We start from the raw sequence: 23,043 nt of genomic DNA, 5'->3' as shown, positions 1-23,043 counted from the left end.
ATACACAGTATCAATAAGAATGTTTCCAATAAAACTGTATCAAACAGGAAATAGCACCTATGTCCAACAGTAAATGAATCATACAATAGTTAAAACTAATAATTTATACAATTACATGCAAATCTAAATGACCTAAAAGTAAAAAGTTAAGAAAATGAATTGCAAAGTAATCAACTAAGATTAAATGCCCCCACATAAATGAATCTCAGGAACACAAAATTGAGTCAAAGAAAAAATATTAAAAAATATAGTCTGATTTCATTAAACAATACATGTGTCTGATTCTATTCATTTAAAGTTCAAAAGCAGATGAAATTGTTGTTTAGGTTTGCACTTGCTAGTTGTAGAACTTTCATGAAAAGTAAGCAAAAAGTTATTTCCAAAGGTTAGTATAATGGTTTCACAGTTGAACAGGCAGGGTGTTATTATGAAGATGGGGCATATGAGGGACTTGGGAGGTGCTAATATTTTTTAAGATGTGTGGTGGTTACATGAACATTTGCTGTAAATTATTCATTACATGTGTTTCAAGCGCTTTTCCTTTTGTTACTTTTATAATAATACATCTTAAAAAGAGGAAATGCTTAAGGAGGATATCCCTTAAAATATATTATGAAACAAATATGTAGATAGCAATCAAGAACAGATGACATTGAAAGAACCAACTGGAATCTTGGAAATGGAAAAAAGTCTTTCAGATAAAAAACATAATGTATGCAGTAAACTAGGCTTGAGCCAAAGAATTCATGAAGTGAGTACTGAAGAATTTATATAGAAAGAAGTTCTAAAAATTTGCTTGAAAATGTAAGGAGATAGCTAGGATATATGGCAGGTAGATTGAAGGGTCTAACATTAAGGTTACTTCCACTGCTGAGGAGCTTTCATACTAGAAAAAAGATAGGTAGCATGTAAATTCCAATAGACATAACTATTAGTGACATTATATTTTAACAGTACCTATTTTAAATGTTTTAAACAATTTCTTGCAAAATGAAGCATTCTATATTAAATGCTTCATTTTTTTCTCTTCAGAGTAATAGTACCCTTAACTTCATAATGGAAATGATCAAATTCACAAGAATTTTTATTATATACTAATTTGGGGGAAAACTCACTTGTCCCTGTAAAGAAAAGTATATCTCTACCAGAGAGAGCCATCTTTGTAATGGTTATTGGCTTCTTGTTTGTCCTGGCTCATGATCTTCTCTTGTTGTAAGAATCCATTTGGTGTTGATATTACCTGTGTGTATTTTTTATAAGCAGTTGTCTCTAAGTTTATGAAATATGGTTAGATGTGGCTTGGAAGGATGTAGATATACTCTTAATTGAAAAGTAACTCATTTTTTTTTAAATTTAAACAGTTGAACCCACTGTCAGCCTGATAAAAGGGCCAGATTCTTTAATTGATGGAGGAAATGAAACAGTAGCAGCCATTTGTATCGCAGCCACTGGAAAACCAGTTGCACATATTGATTGGGAAGGTGATCTTGGCGAAATGGAATCCACTACGACTTCTTTTCCAAATGAAACAGCAACAATTGTCAGCCAATACAAGCTTTTTCCTACCAGATTTGCTAGAGGAAGGCGAATTACTTGTGTTGTCAAACATCCAGCCTTGGAAAAGGACATTCGATATTCTTTCATATTAGATATACAGTGTAAGTAAACGATAACATTTGCTTTTTAAACATGTCATGCATTTTAACTTTCTTTGACATAATCCTGTATCAAACTGTTTTTAGTTTGAATATTTAGTATTCAGATACTCTTACAGATTTTCCTTGTTGACATTTTTTTCTTAATTAAAAAAATATTTTCATGGAAATTTCATTTAACCAGAACTTTTTTTTCAGTTTGTAAAGATGGATAATGACTTTAAAGTTGCTGTCCAACTTAAAATTATTCAACTTTGTCCTTTTTAAACCTTAAAAATAGGCTGGACTTAGGTAAATTGTGGACATTTATACCTCAAAATTTGCAATACTTGGAGAATAACAGCTGCTTCTCCAATCCAGTTAACTTAGCTCTTACTGATTTTTATTGATGCTACCCATGATATTTTCAGCAAAAATCTTTTATGTTGTAGATGCATTTTAATTAGTTTGAAAGTCTGTATTTTTTCAATATTATTTCTAATCTGATTTTATTGATCATGTTATAAGATCCTCATAAAGGTAACACAATATTTTAAAGTCATCATTGGGATAATAATTGTTATAGATAAGATTCAAAACTGGCCATTCTTGTGCTTTTATTTCTTTTGTTAAGATTACTCTCTTGTGTATATGTGTGTTTGTGGATATACATGTGTGTGTATACTTTTCCCTTTTCTGCAAAGTTTTTCATTTTAGATACATTTTTTGTGTAGCATTTAAAATTTTTCAGCAAGAGAATAAGAGTGTGCAGGTAGTTTATAGCAAGGATAATGAAAATTAGGCAGATTAAAGATAAAATAAGGAGATGTGTTTAGGTTCTGCTGTCATTTCTATCCATGCACAGGTCATAAATCTAGACAGGTTTTTGAAGGAGATGTTGTATTTTTCATTGTTACTGTTTTGTTTTTTGATATGACATACGTGGAATTTTAAGTTACACATATTCATTACACTTGCTGTAATGATTTCTAAAGGTAATTCTAAGGATCTTTTCCAGCATTTATAGAGTTAAACTTGAGAAGCTTTCTTATGTGAAGGTTATTGCCGTTGTATTCTTGAGTGCTGATACAATCATAGTAGTCCCTCTTTATCTATAGGAGATTGGTTCCAGCACTTCGGTGGATACCAAAATCCAAGGACCCACAAATCTTTTATATAAAATGGCATAGTATTTGCATAAAATCTGTGCACATCCTCTTGTATACTTTCAATCATCTCTAGATTACTAACAATGCCTAATACAATGTAAATGTTATGTAAATAGTTGTAAATTCAATGTAAATACTGTGGAAATAGTTGCTGGTATGTAACAAATTCAAGTTTTGCTTTTTTGAACTTCTTAGAATTTTTTTTTCCTGAATATTTTTCGTCCACAGTTGGTTCAATCCACACATGCTGAACCCTAGGATACAGAGGGCTGATGTAACTTCTTTTCTCCTCACTTAATCTGGAGAACCCAGTTAAAATTTTTCATTATACTTTTCTTACGTTGCTTTTACATATTCTTAACTTTTCCCTTTTTCTTACACAATTTAAATCCCAGTACCATTGATATTTTTCTCATACATATTTTTTCTTCCCTGTGTCTAATAATGACTGAAATTTTCTTCAGCTATGTGTACTGTTACTTTTTTGTTTGCCTGAATGCAATTCTAAATATATAAAAATATTTATTCTGATGTGAGTCTTTATACTTATGGCTTAGATTTATTGGCTTGCTCCTAAAATGTTCCTAGAGTAATTTTTTTCCTATTTTTAATTGGGACCTATAAAACATTGAACAAACTTTAAGGAGATAAGATCTTATGTCCAAAATTCATATCTCAACTTTTAGAGGTATTCTTTAGGGATACTTTAACACTTACCCCCTCCTTTTAAAAGAAGTTAAACTCACAGATATCTGTACTGTTCTTTCAGCAACATTTTTTAGTTACCAACATTAAGTTAGAAAAATGTTTGTTAATTCTTGGTAGTTTCAGAGCAGGAGCTTGTTTTTTTAATTACTGAAGTAATTGTCCTTAGTATAAAGAGTAATTTTTTATCATGTTTTTGTAAACCGTGCTTGACAGTCAACTTTCCTGCAGAATTAGAGACTGATCTGGCCTCTCCCTAACTTCCCATCTGGCCATGTAGTATTTATCTAGTTTACTATGTAGCTCACAGAAAGATGGAGGGTCCCTGTGCCTGCATAAATAACATTTCTTTACCTTCTCTCTTAGCATCCTGTTCTTTTCCTTCTTGGCCCTCATAACAGGTTTTAGTTAAATCTTCCCTGTTACTATTAGAATATAAATTTTATGAATACAGAGTCTATATGTGTACCAAACATCTAAAACTGTACCTGTCACTTTTAGGTACTAAACAATGTTAGTTGAATGGTTGGTAAGTATTAAATTTTATAGTTTGAAGGTATAAATTTATAATACTGGTAAACATGGATAATTGCTCATTTAACTAATTATATTGCACATATACTAAAAGACCTTTGGGTACATTGAATGGATAAAAGTTCATGTTTTAGAGCAGTTGAGGTCTCAGATAATTTATTTAAGTTGTAATTATAGCCTTAGAAAGTTTGTCACATCTCTGTATGTCCAAAGGGTATTAATTAATTGTAATATAAGGAATCTAATTTTGTAATTGACTTGATATCTCTTAGAGTATATTTCCTTTCAGATTAAACATTTCTTTAAAGACAGTTTTACATAGTGACTTGGTACTTAAATGCTGTGTCTCATTATCAAATTAACTACTGTGTTTTCTTTGTTCATGTTTCTTTACGTATTTTATAATAGGACTCTTTTATTTTGCTTTTGGTGATTATAGATTTGTGAATATTCTTACACTTAGTGTCCATAGTAACTAGAATTGTACATGCTTATAATTGCCCAGTGTTTGTTGTTCACTGTCCATTCAGTCACTCATTTTTTTGGTCAACCAGTACCTACTGAGTACTGTATTCCTTATTGGTTATGTATAATGAGAGAAGGAAAATCATTTCTGTTCTTCTAAAGTTGTGTATTATGTTAATGCTTTATTTTTGTATATTATACCTATCATTAACAAAAGATAATCTATCCTGTCATACATTTATTTTATAGATGCTCCTGAGGTTTCAGTAACAGGCTATGATGGAAACTGGTTTGTTGGAAGAAAGGGTGTTAATCTCAAGTGTAATGCTGACGCAAATCCACCACCCTTCAAGTCTGTGTGGAGCAGGTAATGTTAGATATTTCTAAAGAGAAATTATTTAAAAGTCAAAGTATTCTTAAATGTGTATTTAAAGTTGTGTTTATCAATGTAATACATGACTATAGTAATAGCTGGAAATTAAATAAAGGGTTTCTAGATATTCTTCTGTCCCACATCTCCCTACCTTCCTGCCCCTGTAGTTCTGTTCCTCAGAGTATACTTTAGCAATTTTAGCAATTTCTCCTGGTATTTACCATTATAGGTCTTAAACTGCTGCTTCTTAATTTACTAATTTTTAATGTTGTCTATGGACTTCTTACTATGCAAGATGAAAATTTAATTTTATATCTACCCCTTCACACATAAACATACCCGGATACTTATTCCTGCCCTTCATAGTCCCGATGAAATTAAGCTAATTTAGTTAAACTGTGTAATCATTGCCTCCCTATGACAGGTAAATATTTGCAAAGAGCTAAGTGGTATAGTGGAATTCTGTTTTCTTTTGGTTCTAAAGCTCTTCGATTTCCATGAGACTAATAATTGCTTCTTTTTTACTTGTGTAGTTTACTGTCTGGATATCCTCAGTTCTCTTTATCTGTGGAATTTCGAACTGTTTATACTGAGATTTTCATTCACATTTCTCAATTTGCACTATCGCCTCCTTCAATCTAGAGACTTGTTTCTGTGAACTGTGGATTCTTTTTCTTTTTCTTTTCCTTTTTTCTTTTCTTTTTTGTTATTTCCCCTGCCTTTTCTTTTCTGTTTGCTCATACTGGAATTCCTATTTATTGTATACTAAACATCCTTTCTTTCATAATTTTCAGTTTTTAATATTCTTCTGAGATTTCTTTGATTCTGCACCCTCCCCCAGCATTGATTGAAAATTTTCTTTTGGCATATTTTCAGTTTCTAAGAGCATTTTCTTATTCTCTGTTCATTTTTATAGCATCCTTTTCTTATTTTATGGATATAGTATCTTCTTACTAAGGATACGAGAGTTATTTCCTCTGCAGAGTCGTTTTCTGCTTCTTACATATTATTTCCTTTTTCCTCCAAGCTCTTTTGGTTTTTTGTTTGGTCTTTCATTTTGTAGATATTCTTTAATTTTTTTAGTTGTCCAGTCATTTCACAGTGGTGCTTTAAAATAAAATGCTGAGTGGAAACTCTGTAGTGGGAAGTACTTATTGGTAGATTCTACTTAGAGTGATAAGGTAGAGAGGAGGTTATTTCCCTGGAGAAGTTTCAGATCTCACTTATGGAAGAGTGGAGTACTCTTTTTCCTGGCCATTCAATTTATTTATTGAATTAACCTTCATCCTTTTTGCCTAAAACATAAATTTCTGGTATCTATACAGAGTTGGGAGGAGTCTATTGTTTTGCTTTTTTCAGCTTTCAACTAACCTCCTTATTTCTAGTCCTCTGCCTCACTCTGGCCTTCTATAATACAGTAAGTCAAGTTCCAAGTCTTTCTTGGGTTTTTTGGACCAGATTGGCTGCTTTCTTATCCATATGCCTCCTGCAAGCACTTCTTCAGCCAAAAGCAGAGCTTTTCAACCTTGGCGCTATTGCCATTTTGAACTGGATAAATCTTTGTTGTTGGAGGGAGTCCCGTGAACTGTAGAAAGTTTAGTGTCATCTCTGGTCTGAGATTTTCATTCACATTTCTCAGCGTTTGCACTACTGCCAGTAGCACATGCTCCCCCAATTCCCAGTTGTGACAACCAGAACTGTACGAAGATATGCCAGATGTCCCCTGGAGACAAAAATTCACTCCTGATTGAGAAATACTGGCCTAAAGCATATATTTTCTTCATCTGTTTTCTGTCTTCTAAAAGTTTGTTGAAACATTGTGAATGATGAATTCTGCCTCCTGTTCTCTTTCTCCTCATTGGTTTTTAATAGCTTTTTAATTGTGGGAGCAAGGAAACAGTGTATTTGGGCAATCTGTTGTCTTTAAGCAATAATATAATTTGGAAAGTAGAAAGGCCTTCCATTTATATTTTCTTAAAAGCAGAGGCAGGCATTGGTTAAGATTTATGATAGGGTATTTCTAAAAGTCATGTAATTCTGAGTTCTCATCCTGGTTTCTGTACTTGGAGATGTCTTTTTAGAGTTGTTTAGCCTTTCTAATCCTTTGTTTCCTCATTGATAATAGTACCTCAGAGTTTTTATGAGGGTTGAGACAGACAGTGAATATAAATCATGTAACATAGGTATAAACATAGAAGGTGTTTAGTATGTCATTTGTTGTGAGTTTAATATGATACTTAGGTTTCTCTGTCTGTGGCTTATTTGAATAAACAACTTTAAAGAATTATAAGCCATTGTTATATTTATCAAAATTAGAGATTAGAACTTTGGGCCCAAAGTACAGAGCTAATTGGTAAGATATATAGATTTCTTATTCACTTCTAGCAGAAGGGTTCACCTTTTGAAAGCTGATGCTTATAAAAATTTTCTTTCCAGAGTCCTCTTAAGAAGAAGGTATGGGATTTTTGTTTTTGTTTCTTAACTCATGTAAGAATATTGCCTTTATCCTTCAATGCTAAATTAAAGTCGTAGCAACTGTAGAAGATTTTACTGATTGTTCTTTTACCCACTGCTCTTGGGATCCCAGAGCAGTCCTTCTCTCTGTTCTCCATTGTTGATTTGCTTCTACTTTTTTATTATTCTTTGCTCTCGTTCCCTTTGTAATTAGTTGTTGATTTGTTGATTTCCTACTAATGTACTCAGATCACTGAAAACAAGGACTAAATCTTATTTACCTGTGCATTTCAGCTACAACAGCAGATCAGGGTATGGTAGATAGTAAGTTCCTAGTAATTAAATAATGGATGGCTGAGTGAATTTTTTGAAAATCTGCTTAGCTCAAACTATAGTAGTTAGATGCCTGAGTTTACTTCACTTTTTATCCTCTTAAAAAATAATTTACGGGCTATAAAAGCACTTTTAATATTTTTTTTTTTACAGGAGATACCCTAACGTTGGAAAAATGATGTTCCGCAGTATACTTAGTTCCACTGCACTGAATGGTTCTAGAGTTCTTATAGTGGGATTTTTTTTCTTGTTGTTATTTATAGTAATACGTAACACGAGACAGGACCTCTTAGCTAAATGAGTATAGAAACCATTTAAAGAGAGTTATTATTGATACCAAATGGTGCCTTGGTTTTTATTATCACAGATGCCCATCTTACGAATGAAATTATTTTATAAGAAGACCCTTGTTAGTGCTTTAGAAACCAACCATCTTTGGATATGACACATAAAGTATTGCTCAGTATTAAAGGATGCTCTTTAAATATATTACAGAGGATGCTATAACATTATCATGTACTTAAATGAGATGACTTTTCATTAAGAAAGTTGTAGATAAGATATATCATGAATAGATCCACAATTCACTGAGAACTATTTTAATTCTTTCAGTGATGTGGGTGTGTCTTCAGATAATATGTATTTCTAATTTTCTATTTTCTATTTCTTTAAAATCACATAATTTTTTTCTCTTCTTCCCTCATGTCCTCTCCAGTATGTTAGCCTAGCTATACTTAAATGAACTGATATTTTGAAAGAATGGATATTCTTAATGGACTTTATTATTTCATCTTTATTAAAATGAAAATTCATAATTTATTACATGCTTTCATTTCATAGTGTATTTTACTTGAAATATGCTGGTTCTTTTACTGACATCTCAAAAGTGTAATACCTTATTTGAACAGCTGTCAATGAATAGAATCTGAAGCTATTTAAAATAATTTCATACTTTTTAATCTAGGTTGGATGGACAGTGGCCTGATGGTTTACTGGCTTCAGACAATACTCTTCATTTTGTCCACCCACTGACTTTTAATTATTCTGGTGTTTATGTCTGTAAAGTGACCAATTCCCTTGGTCAAAGAAGTGATCAAAAGATCATCTACATTTCAGGTAAGTTACCATCTACTCACAAAATTATTTCTGTAACAACAGTCATAACAATAATACTATGTGATCTAGATGGTAATTTATACTTGTGAAAATACATATTCCTCACTGTGAGATTTTCCAAATAATCTAAAAGAAATCTAATGAAGTAACCTTAACTGAAATACATATATAAAATGACACTCCTTTATTTAGTGAAATGGCAAAATGTCTGTGCAATAGGTTTATATACATTTTAAGACCCATGCATATAGTGAATTTTTTTGGTTAAATAGTATTCTTTTTCTAGGTAGTGTGTGTACCATTCCAGGTTCTTTCATATTTACACAAAGAATAAGCATTGAGTTTTTTGTTAGTTTTTGGTAGCTACTCTGCACACAAATGTGATAAATAAAATGGGATATCAATTTTGATGACCTTCTTATTAAATATCATTGTCACTCAATATGGGACTATACCATATTGGATTATTAAGAGGTGAAGTAGGAATACTACTGAAAATGTTCTAATGAAATAAAATTTAAGATGTTTTTTATGGTCAGTCCTTAAGCCACTAAGAACTTAGATTTTTCACATTCCATTTGTTCCACTGTGAATGTTTTTGTTAATTTGACTGAGTATAATGAGTATTTACAAAATACAGTTAAAGCTAAAAATATATTTTTCCTGGGTAAGGCTATAAATAATAAATTATCAATGGAATGCTTGTTTATAAAAATTATATAAATATTTCAAGCATCTCCTTCCTGAGTGTAAGAATGTAGCACTCTTCATATCTAACAAATGGAAAATGAAAGGGAAAAGGAAGAGAACCTTGAGAAATGTAGGTTTATATGGTAGTTAGATAATAGATAGTTAAAATTTGTATCTCTGTACAATCTAAAACTAAATAAATTAGCAATTTTAGAGAAATTTTAAGCTTGCTTTTGTGTTACATTCTCAGTCCTGTGGTGACTAAATCTAAGAACAGTTCCCCATATTATTTTCTCATGGCATTTACCGCAGTTTGTAGTTGTATGCTTATTTATTCACTTTTATTTACCCTTATATCTAAACAGTTTGTGTTTGCTTTATCAGTGTATTCTCAGCACTTAGTGCCTGGCACATGATAGGGATACAAATTTTTTTTGCGTGAATCTCATAAGAAGCTTAGAGCTATGTACATTTCTAGCCCTCTCTGCCAACAGCAGTGCTTTGGTGGAGATCTAAATGAGATTAAATATTCATGTATTAGTCTTCGTTTCTTCCCTAAGAGGCTTTTTTATATTAAAAGAAGGAAAAAAAAAAAAGGAATCTTAAAGCTGTAGGAAATACATATTTAAAATGTAGTTACCTAAGGACTGCTTACTTTCTGTTTTGCAAAATTTGGTGTGGGATATTATTTGTAAATCCTAGGCTCAATGTGTTACAAGTATGTAATCATTAAAATATCGTCTCAATTTTGGCATTCTTATCTTTCGGCGATATGCTAAATTTATATCTTTGGTATTCTGGGGCCACTTCCCAGTACCCCTGTCTTGTGTGTCCATCTATCTATTAATGATCATTAACCCTGTGGAGAAGTATAATATGCATTTAAAACTTAACATTCAAAACTGAGTTCCTCATCTTTCTTCTGCCCTTTGCCACCAAATCTCTTCCTCCAACAGTCTTTGTCCTTTTAGTTATTTGTAGCTCCATCCATTTGCTCAGGGTATGAAATCTTTGATATTTATTCTTGATTTTGATTTTCCTCTTATACCCCATCCATCAACAAGTTGATGTGAGCTCTCTTATTATGTTGTATACAGAACCTTACCAGTGGTATATATTGCCATGTGACATACTACATGTTTTATTTTATATATATGCTTGCCTGTTTTTACGTCCATTAGAACATATGTCCTTAGAAGGCAGGATTTTTGTATTCTTTAATCACTACTATATTCCTACCATCTACAGCAATGTTTAACACACAATGAGTGTTCAGTAAACTTTTGTTGCATGAATGAATACATTTGTTTGAGAAGAAAACAATCAGGAAAGAATTAAAAATCCAGAATCTGCTTGTATGTAACTATAATTTTTTTTTGACAAGGGAACTAATGTAACACTGGTGATAAACTTTACATACTTTTTGATCAACATCTACTAATTCTTACAAAAGGGGAAGTCAAATTTTAAGTAAATACGAAAAATCACAGTTAATAACCACTAGGTACTTCTAGGAAAGATGGCATTATATGAGATGGTTTTCTTTAAGTAATCATCAAGAATTAGACTTTATTTTTCTACCCAGAGTCTTTTATACAGTACACTGTTCTGAGTATAGCTAACTCCTCTAAGAGCTTAGAGTATATCAAGTACCCTAGATACAATATTGCCTTCCCAAAATAACTAGTAAAGCCTACTAGTAGGCTTTTATCACAGTGAAAGGCCATAATTCACACAGTAAGCGATCAAAAAGTTAATCTTTTTATTGTAAGTTATAGATATCCTTTTTTCTTCTAGGAAGACATTTTTATCTCAGTAATAAAGTTTCATAAATGATTTTTTAAAATATATGTAAAAGGAATGTAACTTATGACTGGGGACTAAAAAGGTCCACCCAAAACAGAATAGAGGTGGTAGCTCTGTGGGACATCGTTCATAATTTGTTCCACATTTCCCACATTGGCATAAGTTTCTGGATAAAAGATGCAATATTCAAGGTTCAAGATTGCGATATTCAAGTTCATTTATTACTCATGGTGGTACAGTGGTGGTTCTTTGTCCAGTACTAACCAACTGGTGGGAATTGTGTTTTTCTAGTTTTTGGTGTGTTTTTACCCTGATACTTCTTACTTCTCTGAGAATAGAGAATTAAATTTTCACGTATCACTTAAGTTCTCCCATGCCTAAAGATCAATGTATATTCCTATGCTAACCTTGAATTTCAAATCATACTGATTTTAGTATCTAGACATACTATCAGACCCACTTAAATTAGCAGTCCTTAAACTTTAAAATTCATAGATTTTGTTTATTTAAACAATGTATATAGTATAAAAGAAAAAGGAACAAATGCGTTTGATTTTTTAGCATAGTAATTATTAGGCTAAAATGTGCATTATAGCTACAAAGGTCTTATTGGGCTATTTATTTTCCTATTTGGCAGAGCTCATTAATTTGAAAAAGAAACTTAAGAAATTCTTCATATGGGTGTGGAGAACTCAGAGTCTACTAGTTTATTATGTTTATCATATACTTACTTATCACACATTCGGTAAAGTATAAAAAAATTATGACTGAATAAGGAATGCTATTGGGAAGGATTTTTAAATCATGATAAATAAGTAGCTATTAGTGATTAGAAAGTTGTCCTCCTGTCTCCTTATCCAGATTTTGACTTTCATTGTAATTATCTTGGAGCAAGAATTAGAAAGCATGAATAAGTGTCATATATACATTGTCATATGTCCATTGCTTAAAATACAAAATATAGAGTTTAACAATAGTCCCTCTTTCACAAAATCATATTCGCAGTGAGGCTAAGCTATTTTTAACACTGGTTGAGGAAGGGACAGTAGGTTAAAAAGTTTCTAGGACCACTGGCAAAGTAAGACTTTCAAACAGATTTTTTTGGTTACTCTTTTTTTTTTTTTTTTTTGTAGTTAAATTTTCTGAAAGCGTTATTTGTTATATCTCAGTTAGATAGTAGACATCCATCTGTGTTCCAATAAAGAACATTGTAAGTAGAAATAAATGTCAGTGATTTTTTTTTTAAGGATACTTGGTAAAAATGTTCAGTTATGTATCTTATATGAGCTCTCAGGTGTATATGTACTGTCCTGAGAAGAATACCATTTCATTAAGAGCTATCAAAAACTAAAAATTTTATGTGCACAGAAATGTATGAATTTTAAATTATTACTCAAGTGATTTGTGCAGGTTATTTGTGCTTTTGTTTAAAACTTGCTGTTGCTTGTTTATTGTAATACTTTTTTTATTTGAGAATCATTGTAAAGATGACATTTAATACCCAAAACTTGACTTTTCCATTAGTCTTCTTCCTTCAGAAAATATGAGTTATCTTACAAATGATTAATTTTTAGTCTATTTCTTTAATATCCTGGTTCTGTGAGATTGGATTATATGAGTCTTTACTACTTTTATAGTAGAAATGATCCTACAATTCAACATTTTTTTTAAGATTGAATTTGTCAGCTAGTGAATATGTTCTCACAAATTAACTCTTCTTTGATTCACTTACTTACATATAATATGATAACTAATATTCACTTCAAGGTACTTGACTGGATTGCCTGTTAATATTGATTTAAACTCATAGGAAATTAGTTATACTGTACTTGTTACATTTTATACTGTACTTGCTAAATTTTTACCACATTCTGTACGTATGGCATTCCGTGATGAAACCTGTTTCAGTAAGTATTTTTCTTTAGCTTGTAATTTTAGAATAACTTACCCATGTAGATTTAGTATTTTTCTAACAATCATTTTTTGAAAGCTCTGTCAGTACCACTCATTTAAAAATTAATTCTAGGAGATTACCATTTGGGTCATTTATTTTTATCAATGAAGAACTTCAAAAATTTTTAATTCATCCTTTCTTCAAACTCTAGAATTTTGTGTAACATGACCTACAGATACCACTTTATTGATAATTAACCAATCTTTAATTTTTACTATTTATGTTTAGTTGCTTTTTAATATTAATGGCTATTTACTCTGTAATCTAATGGCAATACACAGGATCATTTGCATCTAATTTTAAGTATCATTAGAATGTTCTCTCTAAAATATTAGCTGCCTTTTTTTTTTTGAGACTCCATCCTAAAGCAATGTGACATTAAATTTTGCAGATGTGGTTGAAATTCCTCAGTTTCCTAAATGTTCAGATATCTTACCTATGGGGTATAGAGATGATGATGACATTTTTTATAACACTTTATAGTTTATAGTATGTTTTTACTTTGTCTTTGTCTATTAGTCTCATTTGATAATAGCCCATCTGGCTAACACAGTTTAAACACATGCTTTTTATGTTTTAAATCACTAAATAATGGTATCAACTACATATATCCTTTCTAAAAATTGAAGAGTTTTCTTTATTTAAGGAAAATATTTTTGAGAGAATTATTAAACCAACAGCTTATACTATGGCCACTTAACAAGAATCTATAGTTTTTCATTCTTTAAAGATAAGTTCATATCTTATAAAAAATAAACTCTATTAGGTAAAGATGGATATTAAGAAAACATACTTTAATTTTTTCATTCTTCTGTTTTCTTGTACTACTGGCTAAGAAAATGTACATTTGAATGATTTGATTTAAATTTTTGGTAATGATAATTCTTAAGCCAGCTGTATATGCGACACTTAAGTAATAATCTTCATTTAAAAAAGTATTCCATGGAGTGCAACATCATGCTTAAACTTGTAATAGAATGATTTAGGATTTACACCATACATAATTTTTCATTCCCTTTGCATAATTTGTAACTGACTAAGTGTCAGTTTTGTTATTTTTTAAAAATATATAAGCATCACTACCTTCTAATCTTAAATTAAGAATGAAAAACTATTGTTACTATGAATATATATTCATTAACTGTGCTGTCTTTTCAACTTGCTGCTGAATCAGCCTGCATTGACATTCTTTGCCTTTCTGTGTCTTGTCTATCTTTACTGTTTCCATCAGATCCTCCTACTACTACCACCCTTCAGCCTACAGTTCATTGGCATCCCTCAACTGCTGACTTCGAGGATCTAGCAACAGAACCAAAAAAATTGCCCTTCCCATTGTCAACTTTGGCAACAATTAAGGATGACACAATTGGCACGATCATTGCTAGTGTAGTGGGTGGGGCTCTCTTCATAGTACTTGTAAGTGTTTTGGCTGGAATATTCTGCTATAGGAGAAGGCGGACGTTTCGTGGAGACTACTTTGCCAAGAACTACATTCCACCATCAGATATGCAAAAAGAATCACAAATAGATGTTCTTCAACAAGATGAGCTTGATTCTTACCCAGACAGTGTAAAAAAAGAAAACAAAAATCCAGTGAACAATCTAATACGGAAAGACTATTTAGAAGAGCCTGAAAAAACGCAGTGGAACAATGTAGAAAATCTCAATAGATTTGAAAGACCAATGGATTATTATGAAGATCTAAAAATGGGAATGAAGTTCGTCAGCGATGAACATTATGACGAAAATGAAGATGACCTAGTTTCACATGTAGATGGTTCTGTAATTTCCAGGAGGGAGTGGTATGTTTAGCAACCACTAAATGTGACTTAACTATGTACAATGTTTCATTCATACTAGTTGATCATTTTCAGATTGTTCATACTTTTTCTTGAGGAAGAATAAGCTTTTTCAACTTGATTTTCAAGCTTACTTTTTATATTCTAATTTGACAAATGGAAATGTAAAATCTGGGTTCAATATATCTGAGCTGCTTTACAATTTTTTTTTTCAATGCTGTACTACTGTCTCAAGATTTAAATTTTAATGCAGAGTACTTTATTGGTCTGAGGCACACAGGTAAGAAGAAATGTCAACATTAATGTATGACTTTTTTTGGTACAAAAATTAAAAAAAAAAGAAAAAAAAGGAAACTACCTTGGCATTGTGTATTAAATGTCTACCTAAGACTATAATCTCAATTATAATGTTTGTTAAACATAATACCTCTCAAAATTTATCACCACTAAATGATATAACATCAGAATTGACTACAAAACTAATTCAAGAAATGTTTATATTTTTAGTATACAAAAATATCCAGCCTAATGAAACACCTTTCTTTTCAAACATTATTTTCTAAGTTTCTATACAAATGGAATCTTTACCTCTGCATTTTAATGAGCCTTGCCATAATTACTGTAGAGTGGCTTTTCAAAGGTATTTTGTTGCACTAAAACCTGTGGTAGTAAACTCAGTGAACATGATGTGTGGAAGAGCATAATTAGCTGATCAATATTTTTGTCTGAAATACATTCAAGAATAATAAAAACATGCCTTTTAAACATGATAATACAGTTTTTTTCATCTCTGGAGGACAATGCTTATATTGCCATGTGAAAATGAGTTTTGGTGCATTAAGTGGTAGTTTTGTTTTGATGCTTTATATCCTAAATATAAGAATAATAATGGAAAAATGGTACATAGTTAAATATAGTACAGAGAGAGCATTTCAGTATATAGAAAAACATGGGGAAACAAGCATTGGAGTACCAGTTTTAGAAATGAAACAAATGTTTCAGCCAAGAATCTATATAAAGAATTTTGTAGATCATCTTGTTTTAGTCATTTATTATTGATGTTCAAGCGGGTAAATATATAGAAAAAATAGAGTAAACTTGGAAATTTGAGACTGAACAAGAAAAATCTAAATTATAGAACTAATCACTAACATTTGCTGATGGATATTGGCAAACCATCCCCTTTTTCCTCCTAAATGTATGTATGTGTTTCAAGATTTTTGTTTTTCCAATTAAAACTGGAAATATGAGGTTTTTTGTTTTGTTTTTTATACATAATTAATTAAGTATATGCTTTCCAAAAATCGTGTATCTTTTGAAAAAGGAATGTTACTAAATCTTCAAATGTAGATCTTTTTGTGAGGTAGATTGCTTCTGCATTGGAGTCCTATACAATTGTAATGACAGCTATTTTGAAGCCCAAAGAAAATGTTTTTTTCTGTTGATGATTCATTTGAAAAAAGAACTGTGTAGAATTGCCTTAGGTGTTTTGCCAGGGAATTCAAGTAGACATAAGTAGGAGAATCATAAATTAAATAAATTATTTTGTTATTAAAAAGGCAGAGTAGGTACTTTTATTTTTCACCCTTCCAACCACCTTCTTCCCGATCCTCGTCAGATCCAAAAAATGTTTTTATAAAGCAAAGTTCTAACATGTTCATAGAATGTTGCAAGTAGTAAAGGCTTTATTCTACGTGGTTATAAACTAATTTGCTTTATTTTAACCATTTTTTTGGAAGTTAGAAACCTGTTTTATTTCTCTTCCCACTTAGTATAACACTAAAATACCAGTCAAGGATACGGTTAAGCTCACTGATACCTTGTTAGAAATATTTGATTTAAATATAACTAACCACTGATAGACAAATATTAAGACTCTTTGGTCCAAATCGTTGGAAGGGAAACTTTCTTGATCCATACCCTGTGACTTTATTTTTTTATTTTAAATGTCAGCAATGATACGGCCATAAGAAAGATGAGTCTAAAAGCTTTTGCTATGGAAGATGTAAATTTGTGGATTTTTTAATCAAAGTTTCATATTTGGAACAGTGGTTTGAAATGCTGTATGAATCTGAGAAGAGCAATTCATTTAGAATACTGTATAAATCTCAATTTGAGTCTAAGATCAGCAATGTATTTCGGAAACTACTTTTAAAATATAAATACCTACTTAGTGATTATTGTCTTCCTTTTGTATTATGGCCATTGTGTGGTTAGGGTTCTTTTGTTTGTTTAGTTTTTGTTGGTTTTTGGTTTTGGTTTTGGCAGTAGAGGGTGACATGAAAAACTGCAAGGGAGTATTTGATATATTCTGTATCCTTAATCTAGACCATTTGGCAAGCTAAAAGACTTCAGAATTTTAAGAATCTGATACTAGTGCTTAAGACTTTTTGAAGCATTGCACTGTTGTTTATTGGAACTTTATGTGTTTACTGTTCATAGAGACTTGTTTGTAAACATAAATGGTCATATTAATAAACATTTTTGTTAAATTTTTGAATATCAGTGATGTGCACAGCTAATTGATGGGTATAGATGAAATCCTACTCTCTTTGAAAAGATGGAAGAATAGTTTTACTGTATTTTGGCCGTGTTTTAATTTATTTCCTTTATGTGCTTTGAATTGATTTTTCATTTTTGTATTCACTTTAGAGTCTCTTTCACACTGGTTAAAATATTTCAATAATATGATAGAGATGAATGCAACTCTTTATTTTTCCCTTTTTAACATTTTTATTAAAATACATTGAAACTTTAATAGGCTAGGGTTTAACTTTAAAAGTGGTATTCGAGAAGTACTTTCTAGTTGAAAGATTTTGTATTTTACCATGTGCCTGAAAGGTTTCTATTTGATAAGTTTAACATTAAAGAAACCATTAAGGTTTTTCAGTAATAGGTATTGCTTCTGATAGCCATATATAGGAACGTTTTGTATTGATAACCCAGGCTGAATGTTAGTATAAGGGGCTATAGGAAGTATAATGTGTAGTGTAAAAACTGAGAGAAATGTAACAAAAACATCTGATTTGAGTTTGATTTTGCTTTTGGTAAACACTGCTAAAACAAAGAATATGAATAAGAAGTTGTCAATGTGTGGAAGTAATCAATGTAAAGTATAAGAAAGGAAGAAATAGTACTCCTATTGAATTTTTAATTCTAACAGGAATGCTTTACAGATTGAATTGTTTTCCCTGTTTACTTGTTAATGTATCACCCATGCAGAGCTCCTTTCTCAAATTTTTGGAATATTGGGATTGGATTTAATTTCAATTTGTACCAGTGATTTTTTTTTTTTTTTTTTTTTACTAAGTTGCTTATCAGGTGGTAGCCCCAATAGCCATGTGACAAATCTTTAAATAAAAGTTTGTTTGTTTTTTAATTCTTTAGAGGCATGTTTCTATAATAAGCCTGTAGCTCTGGATTACCATCTTTGTCCTCATATTTGCTGGAATGAAAGAGAGACTGTGTGTGTGTGTTACCTAGTTTCCTTTAATTAATGATGTTTTTGTGGAATTAGAAGCCTATTTTAATTCTCTTCCCAAACAAGAGTGTATCAGGCAAAAGTTACAGTTAAATAGTTAAGTAATGTTCAAGGAAGCATCTAAGTTGGCATGTTAACCATTATAAAATTTGCTTTTAATTAACCATTTAATTCCTATCTCATACACATATCATGAGTAACATTCTACACAGTCTGAATTATCTTTGTAGCCCTAGCAGTTAAAACAAATTTTAAATGTTTTGCTGTGACTTGGACATAAATCAAATGTTTATGTATTAGCTTTCAGCTTGGAATTAACACATAAGATTGTTTTTAAGTTTGACATTTAGTGTCTTTCACTTACTGCTTGTGATCTGCCTTGACTAGGAATGACATTGTTTCTTACTGTTTGTAATCACCTTCTCCCTTTTCTGTACTATTGACACTGAAAATTATGACTTTTTCCTAAACTTTGAATTATTTTAGAGTGAGCAGCAGTTTTTTTTTTCAAATCACATAATTTGACTGGATTAAGTTTGGTTTCATTTCTGTTACACCAATAAAAATTCCTGTAAGAATCTTTGGAATGATGTACACGATATACCAACTTTTCAGTTTTCTTCTGTTATGTTCCAGTAAGCTGCACTTTTTTCAAGTACCTGTCTACTTTGAGTAAAATCCATCAGAAGCGAGCTTGAAACCAAACATTGCTTTCCAAAGCTTTTGCTGTGTATATCCTTAGGGGTCATTTTTTTCTTTGAACCTTGATGACAGTTTTTTATCATGTTCATTTCAACTTCGAAGGCTAAAACTTAAGTCACTTTCTGGGTATTTTGTTTCACTTGGTCTTAATTAATAGCTGCTGTTTATTCTGGCTGAGTGCTATGGCTGAGGCCTAGTGAAAGTGAGTTTATTAGAATAAAGTATAAATAATCCTCAAAGTTAGAGAATTCAGGGCTTTATTTCCTTTCACACATAATACTTCTGTATAGACATGATACCTAATTTCACAGTCTCAGTTATGAGAAATACTTCGGGAAAAACCTAGTCTTGAAAAGAGGTTGATCTAAAAACTAGAGGTAATGAGATCTAGAGGCCTTGGCCTTCCTTTTTTAAAAAACATGAAAAATTATGCAAAAGTAAGATAGGATAATGAAATTAATATTCACGTACCTGTTTCAGTTATCAGTTCTTGGGCAGTCTTGTTTCATTTAAACTCTTACCACATAATCCCTCCTGCTTTTAGTTCATCTGTAAATACATCAGTATATAGCTCTAAAAGATGAACATTTAGAAAAAGTAACCACAGTTTCATTACTACACCAAAAATGAGTAATTCCTTAATATCAAGTATCACTCAAATTTCTAATTTTTTTTCCAATTTTAGCTGTTACCAAATACCTATACATTGGTTGATTGAAATTTCTTTTAATCTATGTGTTCTCTGTATGCCCTTCCCCATCCTCATTTTTTCCCATGCAGTTTATCTGGTGAAGAAAGCTTCGTTTGTCCTGCAGTTTTCCAGTTTGCATTGTGCCAATTATACCTCTGTATTTTCTGTAAGTTGACAGTGAGATCTAGAACCTTGATAAGATTAAGGTTTAATCTGTGGCGGAAGGGACAAGGTTACTTCTTCAGTGGTGGTATGTTCCTTCATCAGAAGGCACATAGTAAATGATTTCTTTCAGTATTAGCAGCCATTTGATGCTCAAAGCATAGACCCTCTAACAGGGAACCTATTTAATGTCTAGATCTATTAACTGTTCTTTTATTATATCATGTGCTTTGATGTCTGAATAATTATGTCCATGCTGCTCCCTTTACCTGAAATTCCTCCCTTTGCCACACTGGGAAATTAGTCCATATTCAATCAAAGTCCAGCTCAAACTATAGCTTTATGAAACTTTTCTTTTTCCTTTAGAATTAATAACTGCTGCCCATATTCTTGTATCAATTTATATCTAATATAACCACATTTCATTCTAGTTCTTATCTAGTCTAGATCAGTGGTCTTCAACACTCTTGACTACCTGTCAGTTAGTTTGTATTCCTAATGTGTGTAAGTTTATAAATTTTATATGTACTCCTATAGAGGTTTGCTATATATACTATAAGATACTCAAACATGAAAAATTAGAAATGTTTAAGTCATGAAATAACATTAAATGTTTTTCACCAACAGTATTATTTAGGTAAACAATGTGATTATGCTTCATTTAAAAAGTTAACTTTTTCCTCACTAAAACATTTTTCAGGAAACCACATGATGTAATGTGCTTCATTTGGTTTTTTAATTTTGGTTTTTTTTGTTTGATTCAGTGATTCAAAGGTTTAAGTCCATATTCAGTATATTTTGATACTAATTTTTAGGTATGAAAGCTAATGCTACTTTAGAAAACATGTTAATTTAAATGGAAGAAGTACATTGTTGAGGATCTTGATAGTTTTCATCCCAACTCCTGTTTTTAGAGCTAGTCTTCCATGTTCAAGATGTTTGGTTTTTCAATGTCTTGCTAATCAGAATAGCTTCTTCCCTCACATTAGGTTATTTCAGCACAGGATACATTTAGTGTAAGGTTTATTGTTAACAAAAGTAAATATAAATCTGTATTTTATTTGGTTTCTGAATATATTTGATTTGGGGGGCGTGATTTGTCATATCTGATTAGATTGCCATGGTTTTACTTCATAAAGTAACTGGTAAAATTTTGGTATTAGAAATAAGTTACTTGCATTGCCTTTGCTTGGATTTTGTTGTTGTGCTTACATTAGTGATACTATCTTCATTCTTTCAGTTGTTTGCAGGAATGACATTTACTAGGAATAAATGCTTGCTGGTATATAACGTGTTTGCACTGATACCCTCACTTGGTCTATGTGTCAGATGTTCACCTGTCACACAGAGCACCCATGTCATGCCTCCTGTGTATCTTTGACTTTTAGTTAAATCTAGCTAAGATTTTAGTTCATTCAGCTGAGCTTGCATAAGTCACAATGTGTCACAAGATACTGACTATGCCGAGAGGGACAACCAAGTAAAGATGGAACTGTCTTTTCACTTTCATTCTGGAACTGTCCCACTCCACACTTCTCGTAGGATATTGTGGTGCCCTGTGTGGCAGAAGATACCTGACACATGGACCAGGTAGGGTTCCTAGTGCCAGTCCATGTCCTATAATACAACATTAATTTTTATTTAATGCTCACTCCTCTGTTTTTAGGTTACTGATAATTTCTTTTTATACTTCATTGGAAAATAAATATTTTATAGATTCTCTGACCCTACTTTAGGGATTTGTCTCTCTATTGTGAGGACAGGGACTGCATAAAATTTATTCTTGCATTCCTAGCACTTAGCACAAGCCCTAGCACACGTTAGGTTACTATTGGTAATTTGCTGGATGGGAGGCTGAGGAAACTGACCTGACCCAAGTAGAGGACTTTTATTAAAAAGTAGTAAGATAAATATATGGATGAATATAAAGGCTTAGATGTCATGTTGAAAAGATAAGTATTAAAAGGTTATTGAAAAATAAGTATGGGATATATTTGTGGGGAAAAACTGGTAATACAGTGATATGTATTATGGGAATACATGTATTTACTCCCAAGTATAAGGTGAGAAGATAAGTTTGTAGGGTATCACATTAATCTGTGAATCATGTGATGGTATTACAGAAGTTTCAGTGAAGGAAATGAAGAAAAACAGAGGGATGAAGCTTAATGTTTCAATTAATTTTTAGGACTTGGTATTTGTAAGTATGAAAAGGGACTGACTATAGATTTCTATACTCACCCATTCTAATTAGTTTATTGCACTATTCAGTTATTTTATTTTGGAGGGAGGTAACTAAGTTTACCTATTTTTGGAAGAGGTACTGGGGATTGAACCCAGGACCTTATGCATGCTAAGCTTGTACTCTACCACTTGAGCTATAACCCTCCCCCTGCATTTTAAATGATTTTAGCAAATTACTGTAAACATGTATTTTATTGTGTAGAAAAGTTAACTTTTAAAAACATTATAATGCCTCAGTTTTAGATGTGAATTAGGTGAGAACATGTTGAATAGCTTTTACATACGTTTTATTCATTTGTATCAGAGTAATAACAAAAACTTTATTTCAATTCAATTTCTATAATATTTACATTTTTTCAAGAAGTAATGAAAATTTTTTGGCATCATTTGTAACTGATTTTTGATCATTCTCCTCAGGACACAGGCATGGTATCTTTAATGATGGATAGTGTACTTTTGTTGTGTTGAGGGATGCTATTTTTCTGTTTCAGGAGGTGAATTTCCAATGTATATTGGTTAATAAGCTGCTCTGATAACTGGAACGTCTCTTTTAGGAGACGTTCACCAGTCCTTGATGCTAAATATTTTAATGCTTTTGTCTTTTTGTTTTCTGCTGCTTGTAAGCATATAATTAGGTTTAGTAGAACACCTCCTTAGGTGATACAATGTTGCTTCCTGTCAGTCACTCTGTAAACTTGCTTTATGTTTAAAAATGCCAAATTTTTATACAT

The 23,043-nt window shown here is 31.5% G+C and overlaps 1 protein-coding gene across 3 annotated transcripts in view; it reads left to right on the top strand.

Moving 5' to 3' along the window:
• NECTIN3 (nectin cell adhesion molecule 3) overlaps positions 1 to 23,043 on the top strand; it is a 119,078-nt gene that overhangs the window by 44,813 nt on the left and 51,222 nt on the right. For 2 of the 3 annotated variants that reach the window (XM_031433652.2, XM_064495613.1), the window contains exons 3-5: positions 1,362 to 1,658; positions 4,757 to 4,874; positions 8,632 to 8,783. In XM_031433652.2, coding sequence (XP_031289512.2) covers positions 1,362 to 1,658; positions 4,757 to 4,874; positions 8,632 to 8,783 — 567 coding nt within the window. Of the gene's footprint in view, positions 1 to 1,361; positions 1,659 to 4,756; positions 4,875 to 8,631; positions 8,784 to 14,464; positions 18,412 to 23,043 lie in introns of those variants that run through there. The other variant, XM_064495606.1, reaches the window with a different exon arrangement.

This window comes from Camelus dromedarius, chromosome 2 (genome assembly GCF_036321535.1).
Source record: "Camelus dromedarius isolate mCamDro1 chromosome 2, mCamDro1.pat, whole genome shotgun sequence".
Lineage (NCBI taxonomy): Eukaryota > Metazoa > Chordata > Mammalia > Artiodactyla > Camelidae > Camelus > Camelus dromedarius.
Note: the sequence above shows the minus strand (reverse complement) of the source record. Positions and strands in the feature narration are given on the sequence as shown.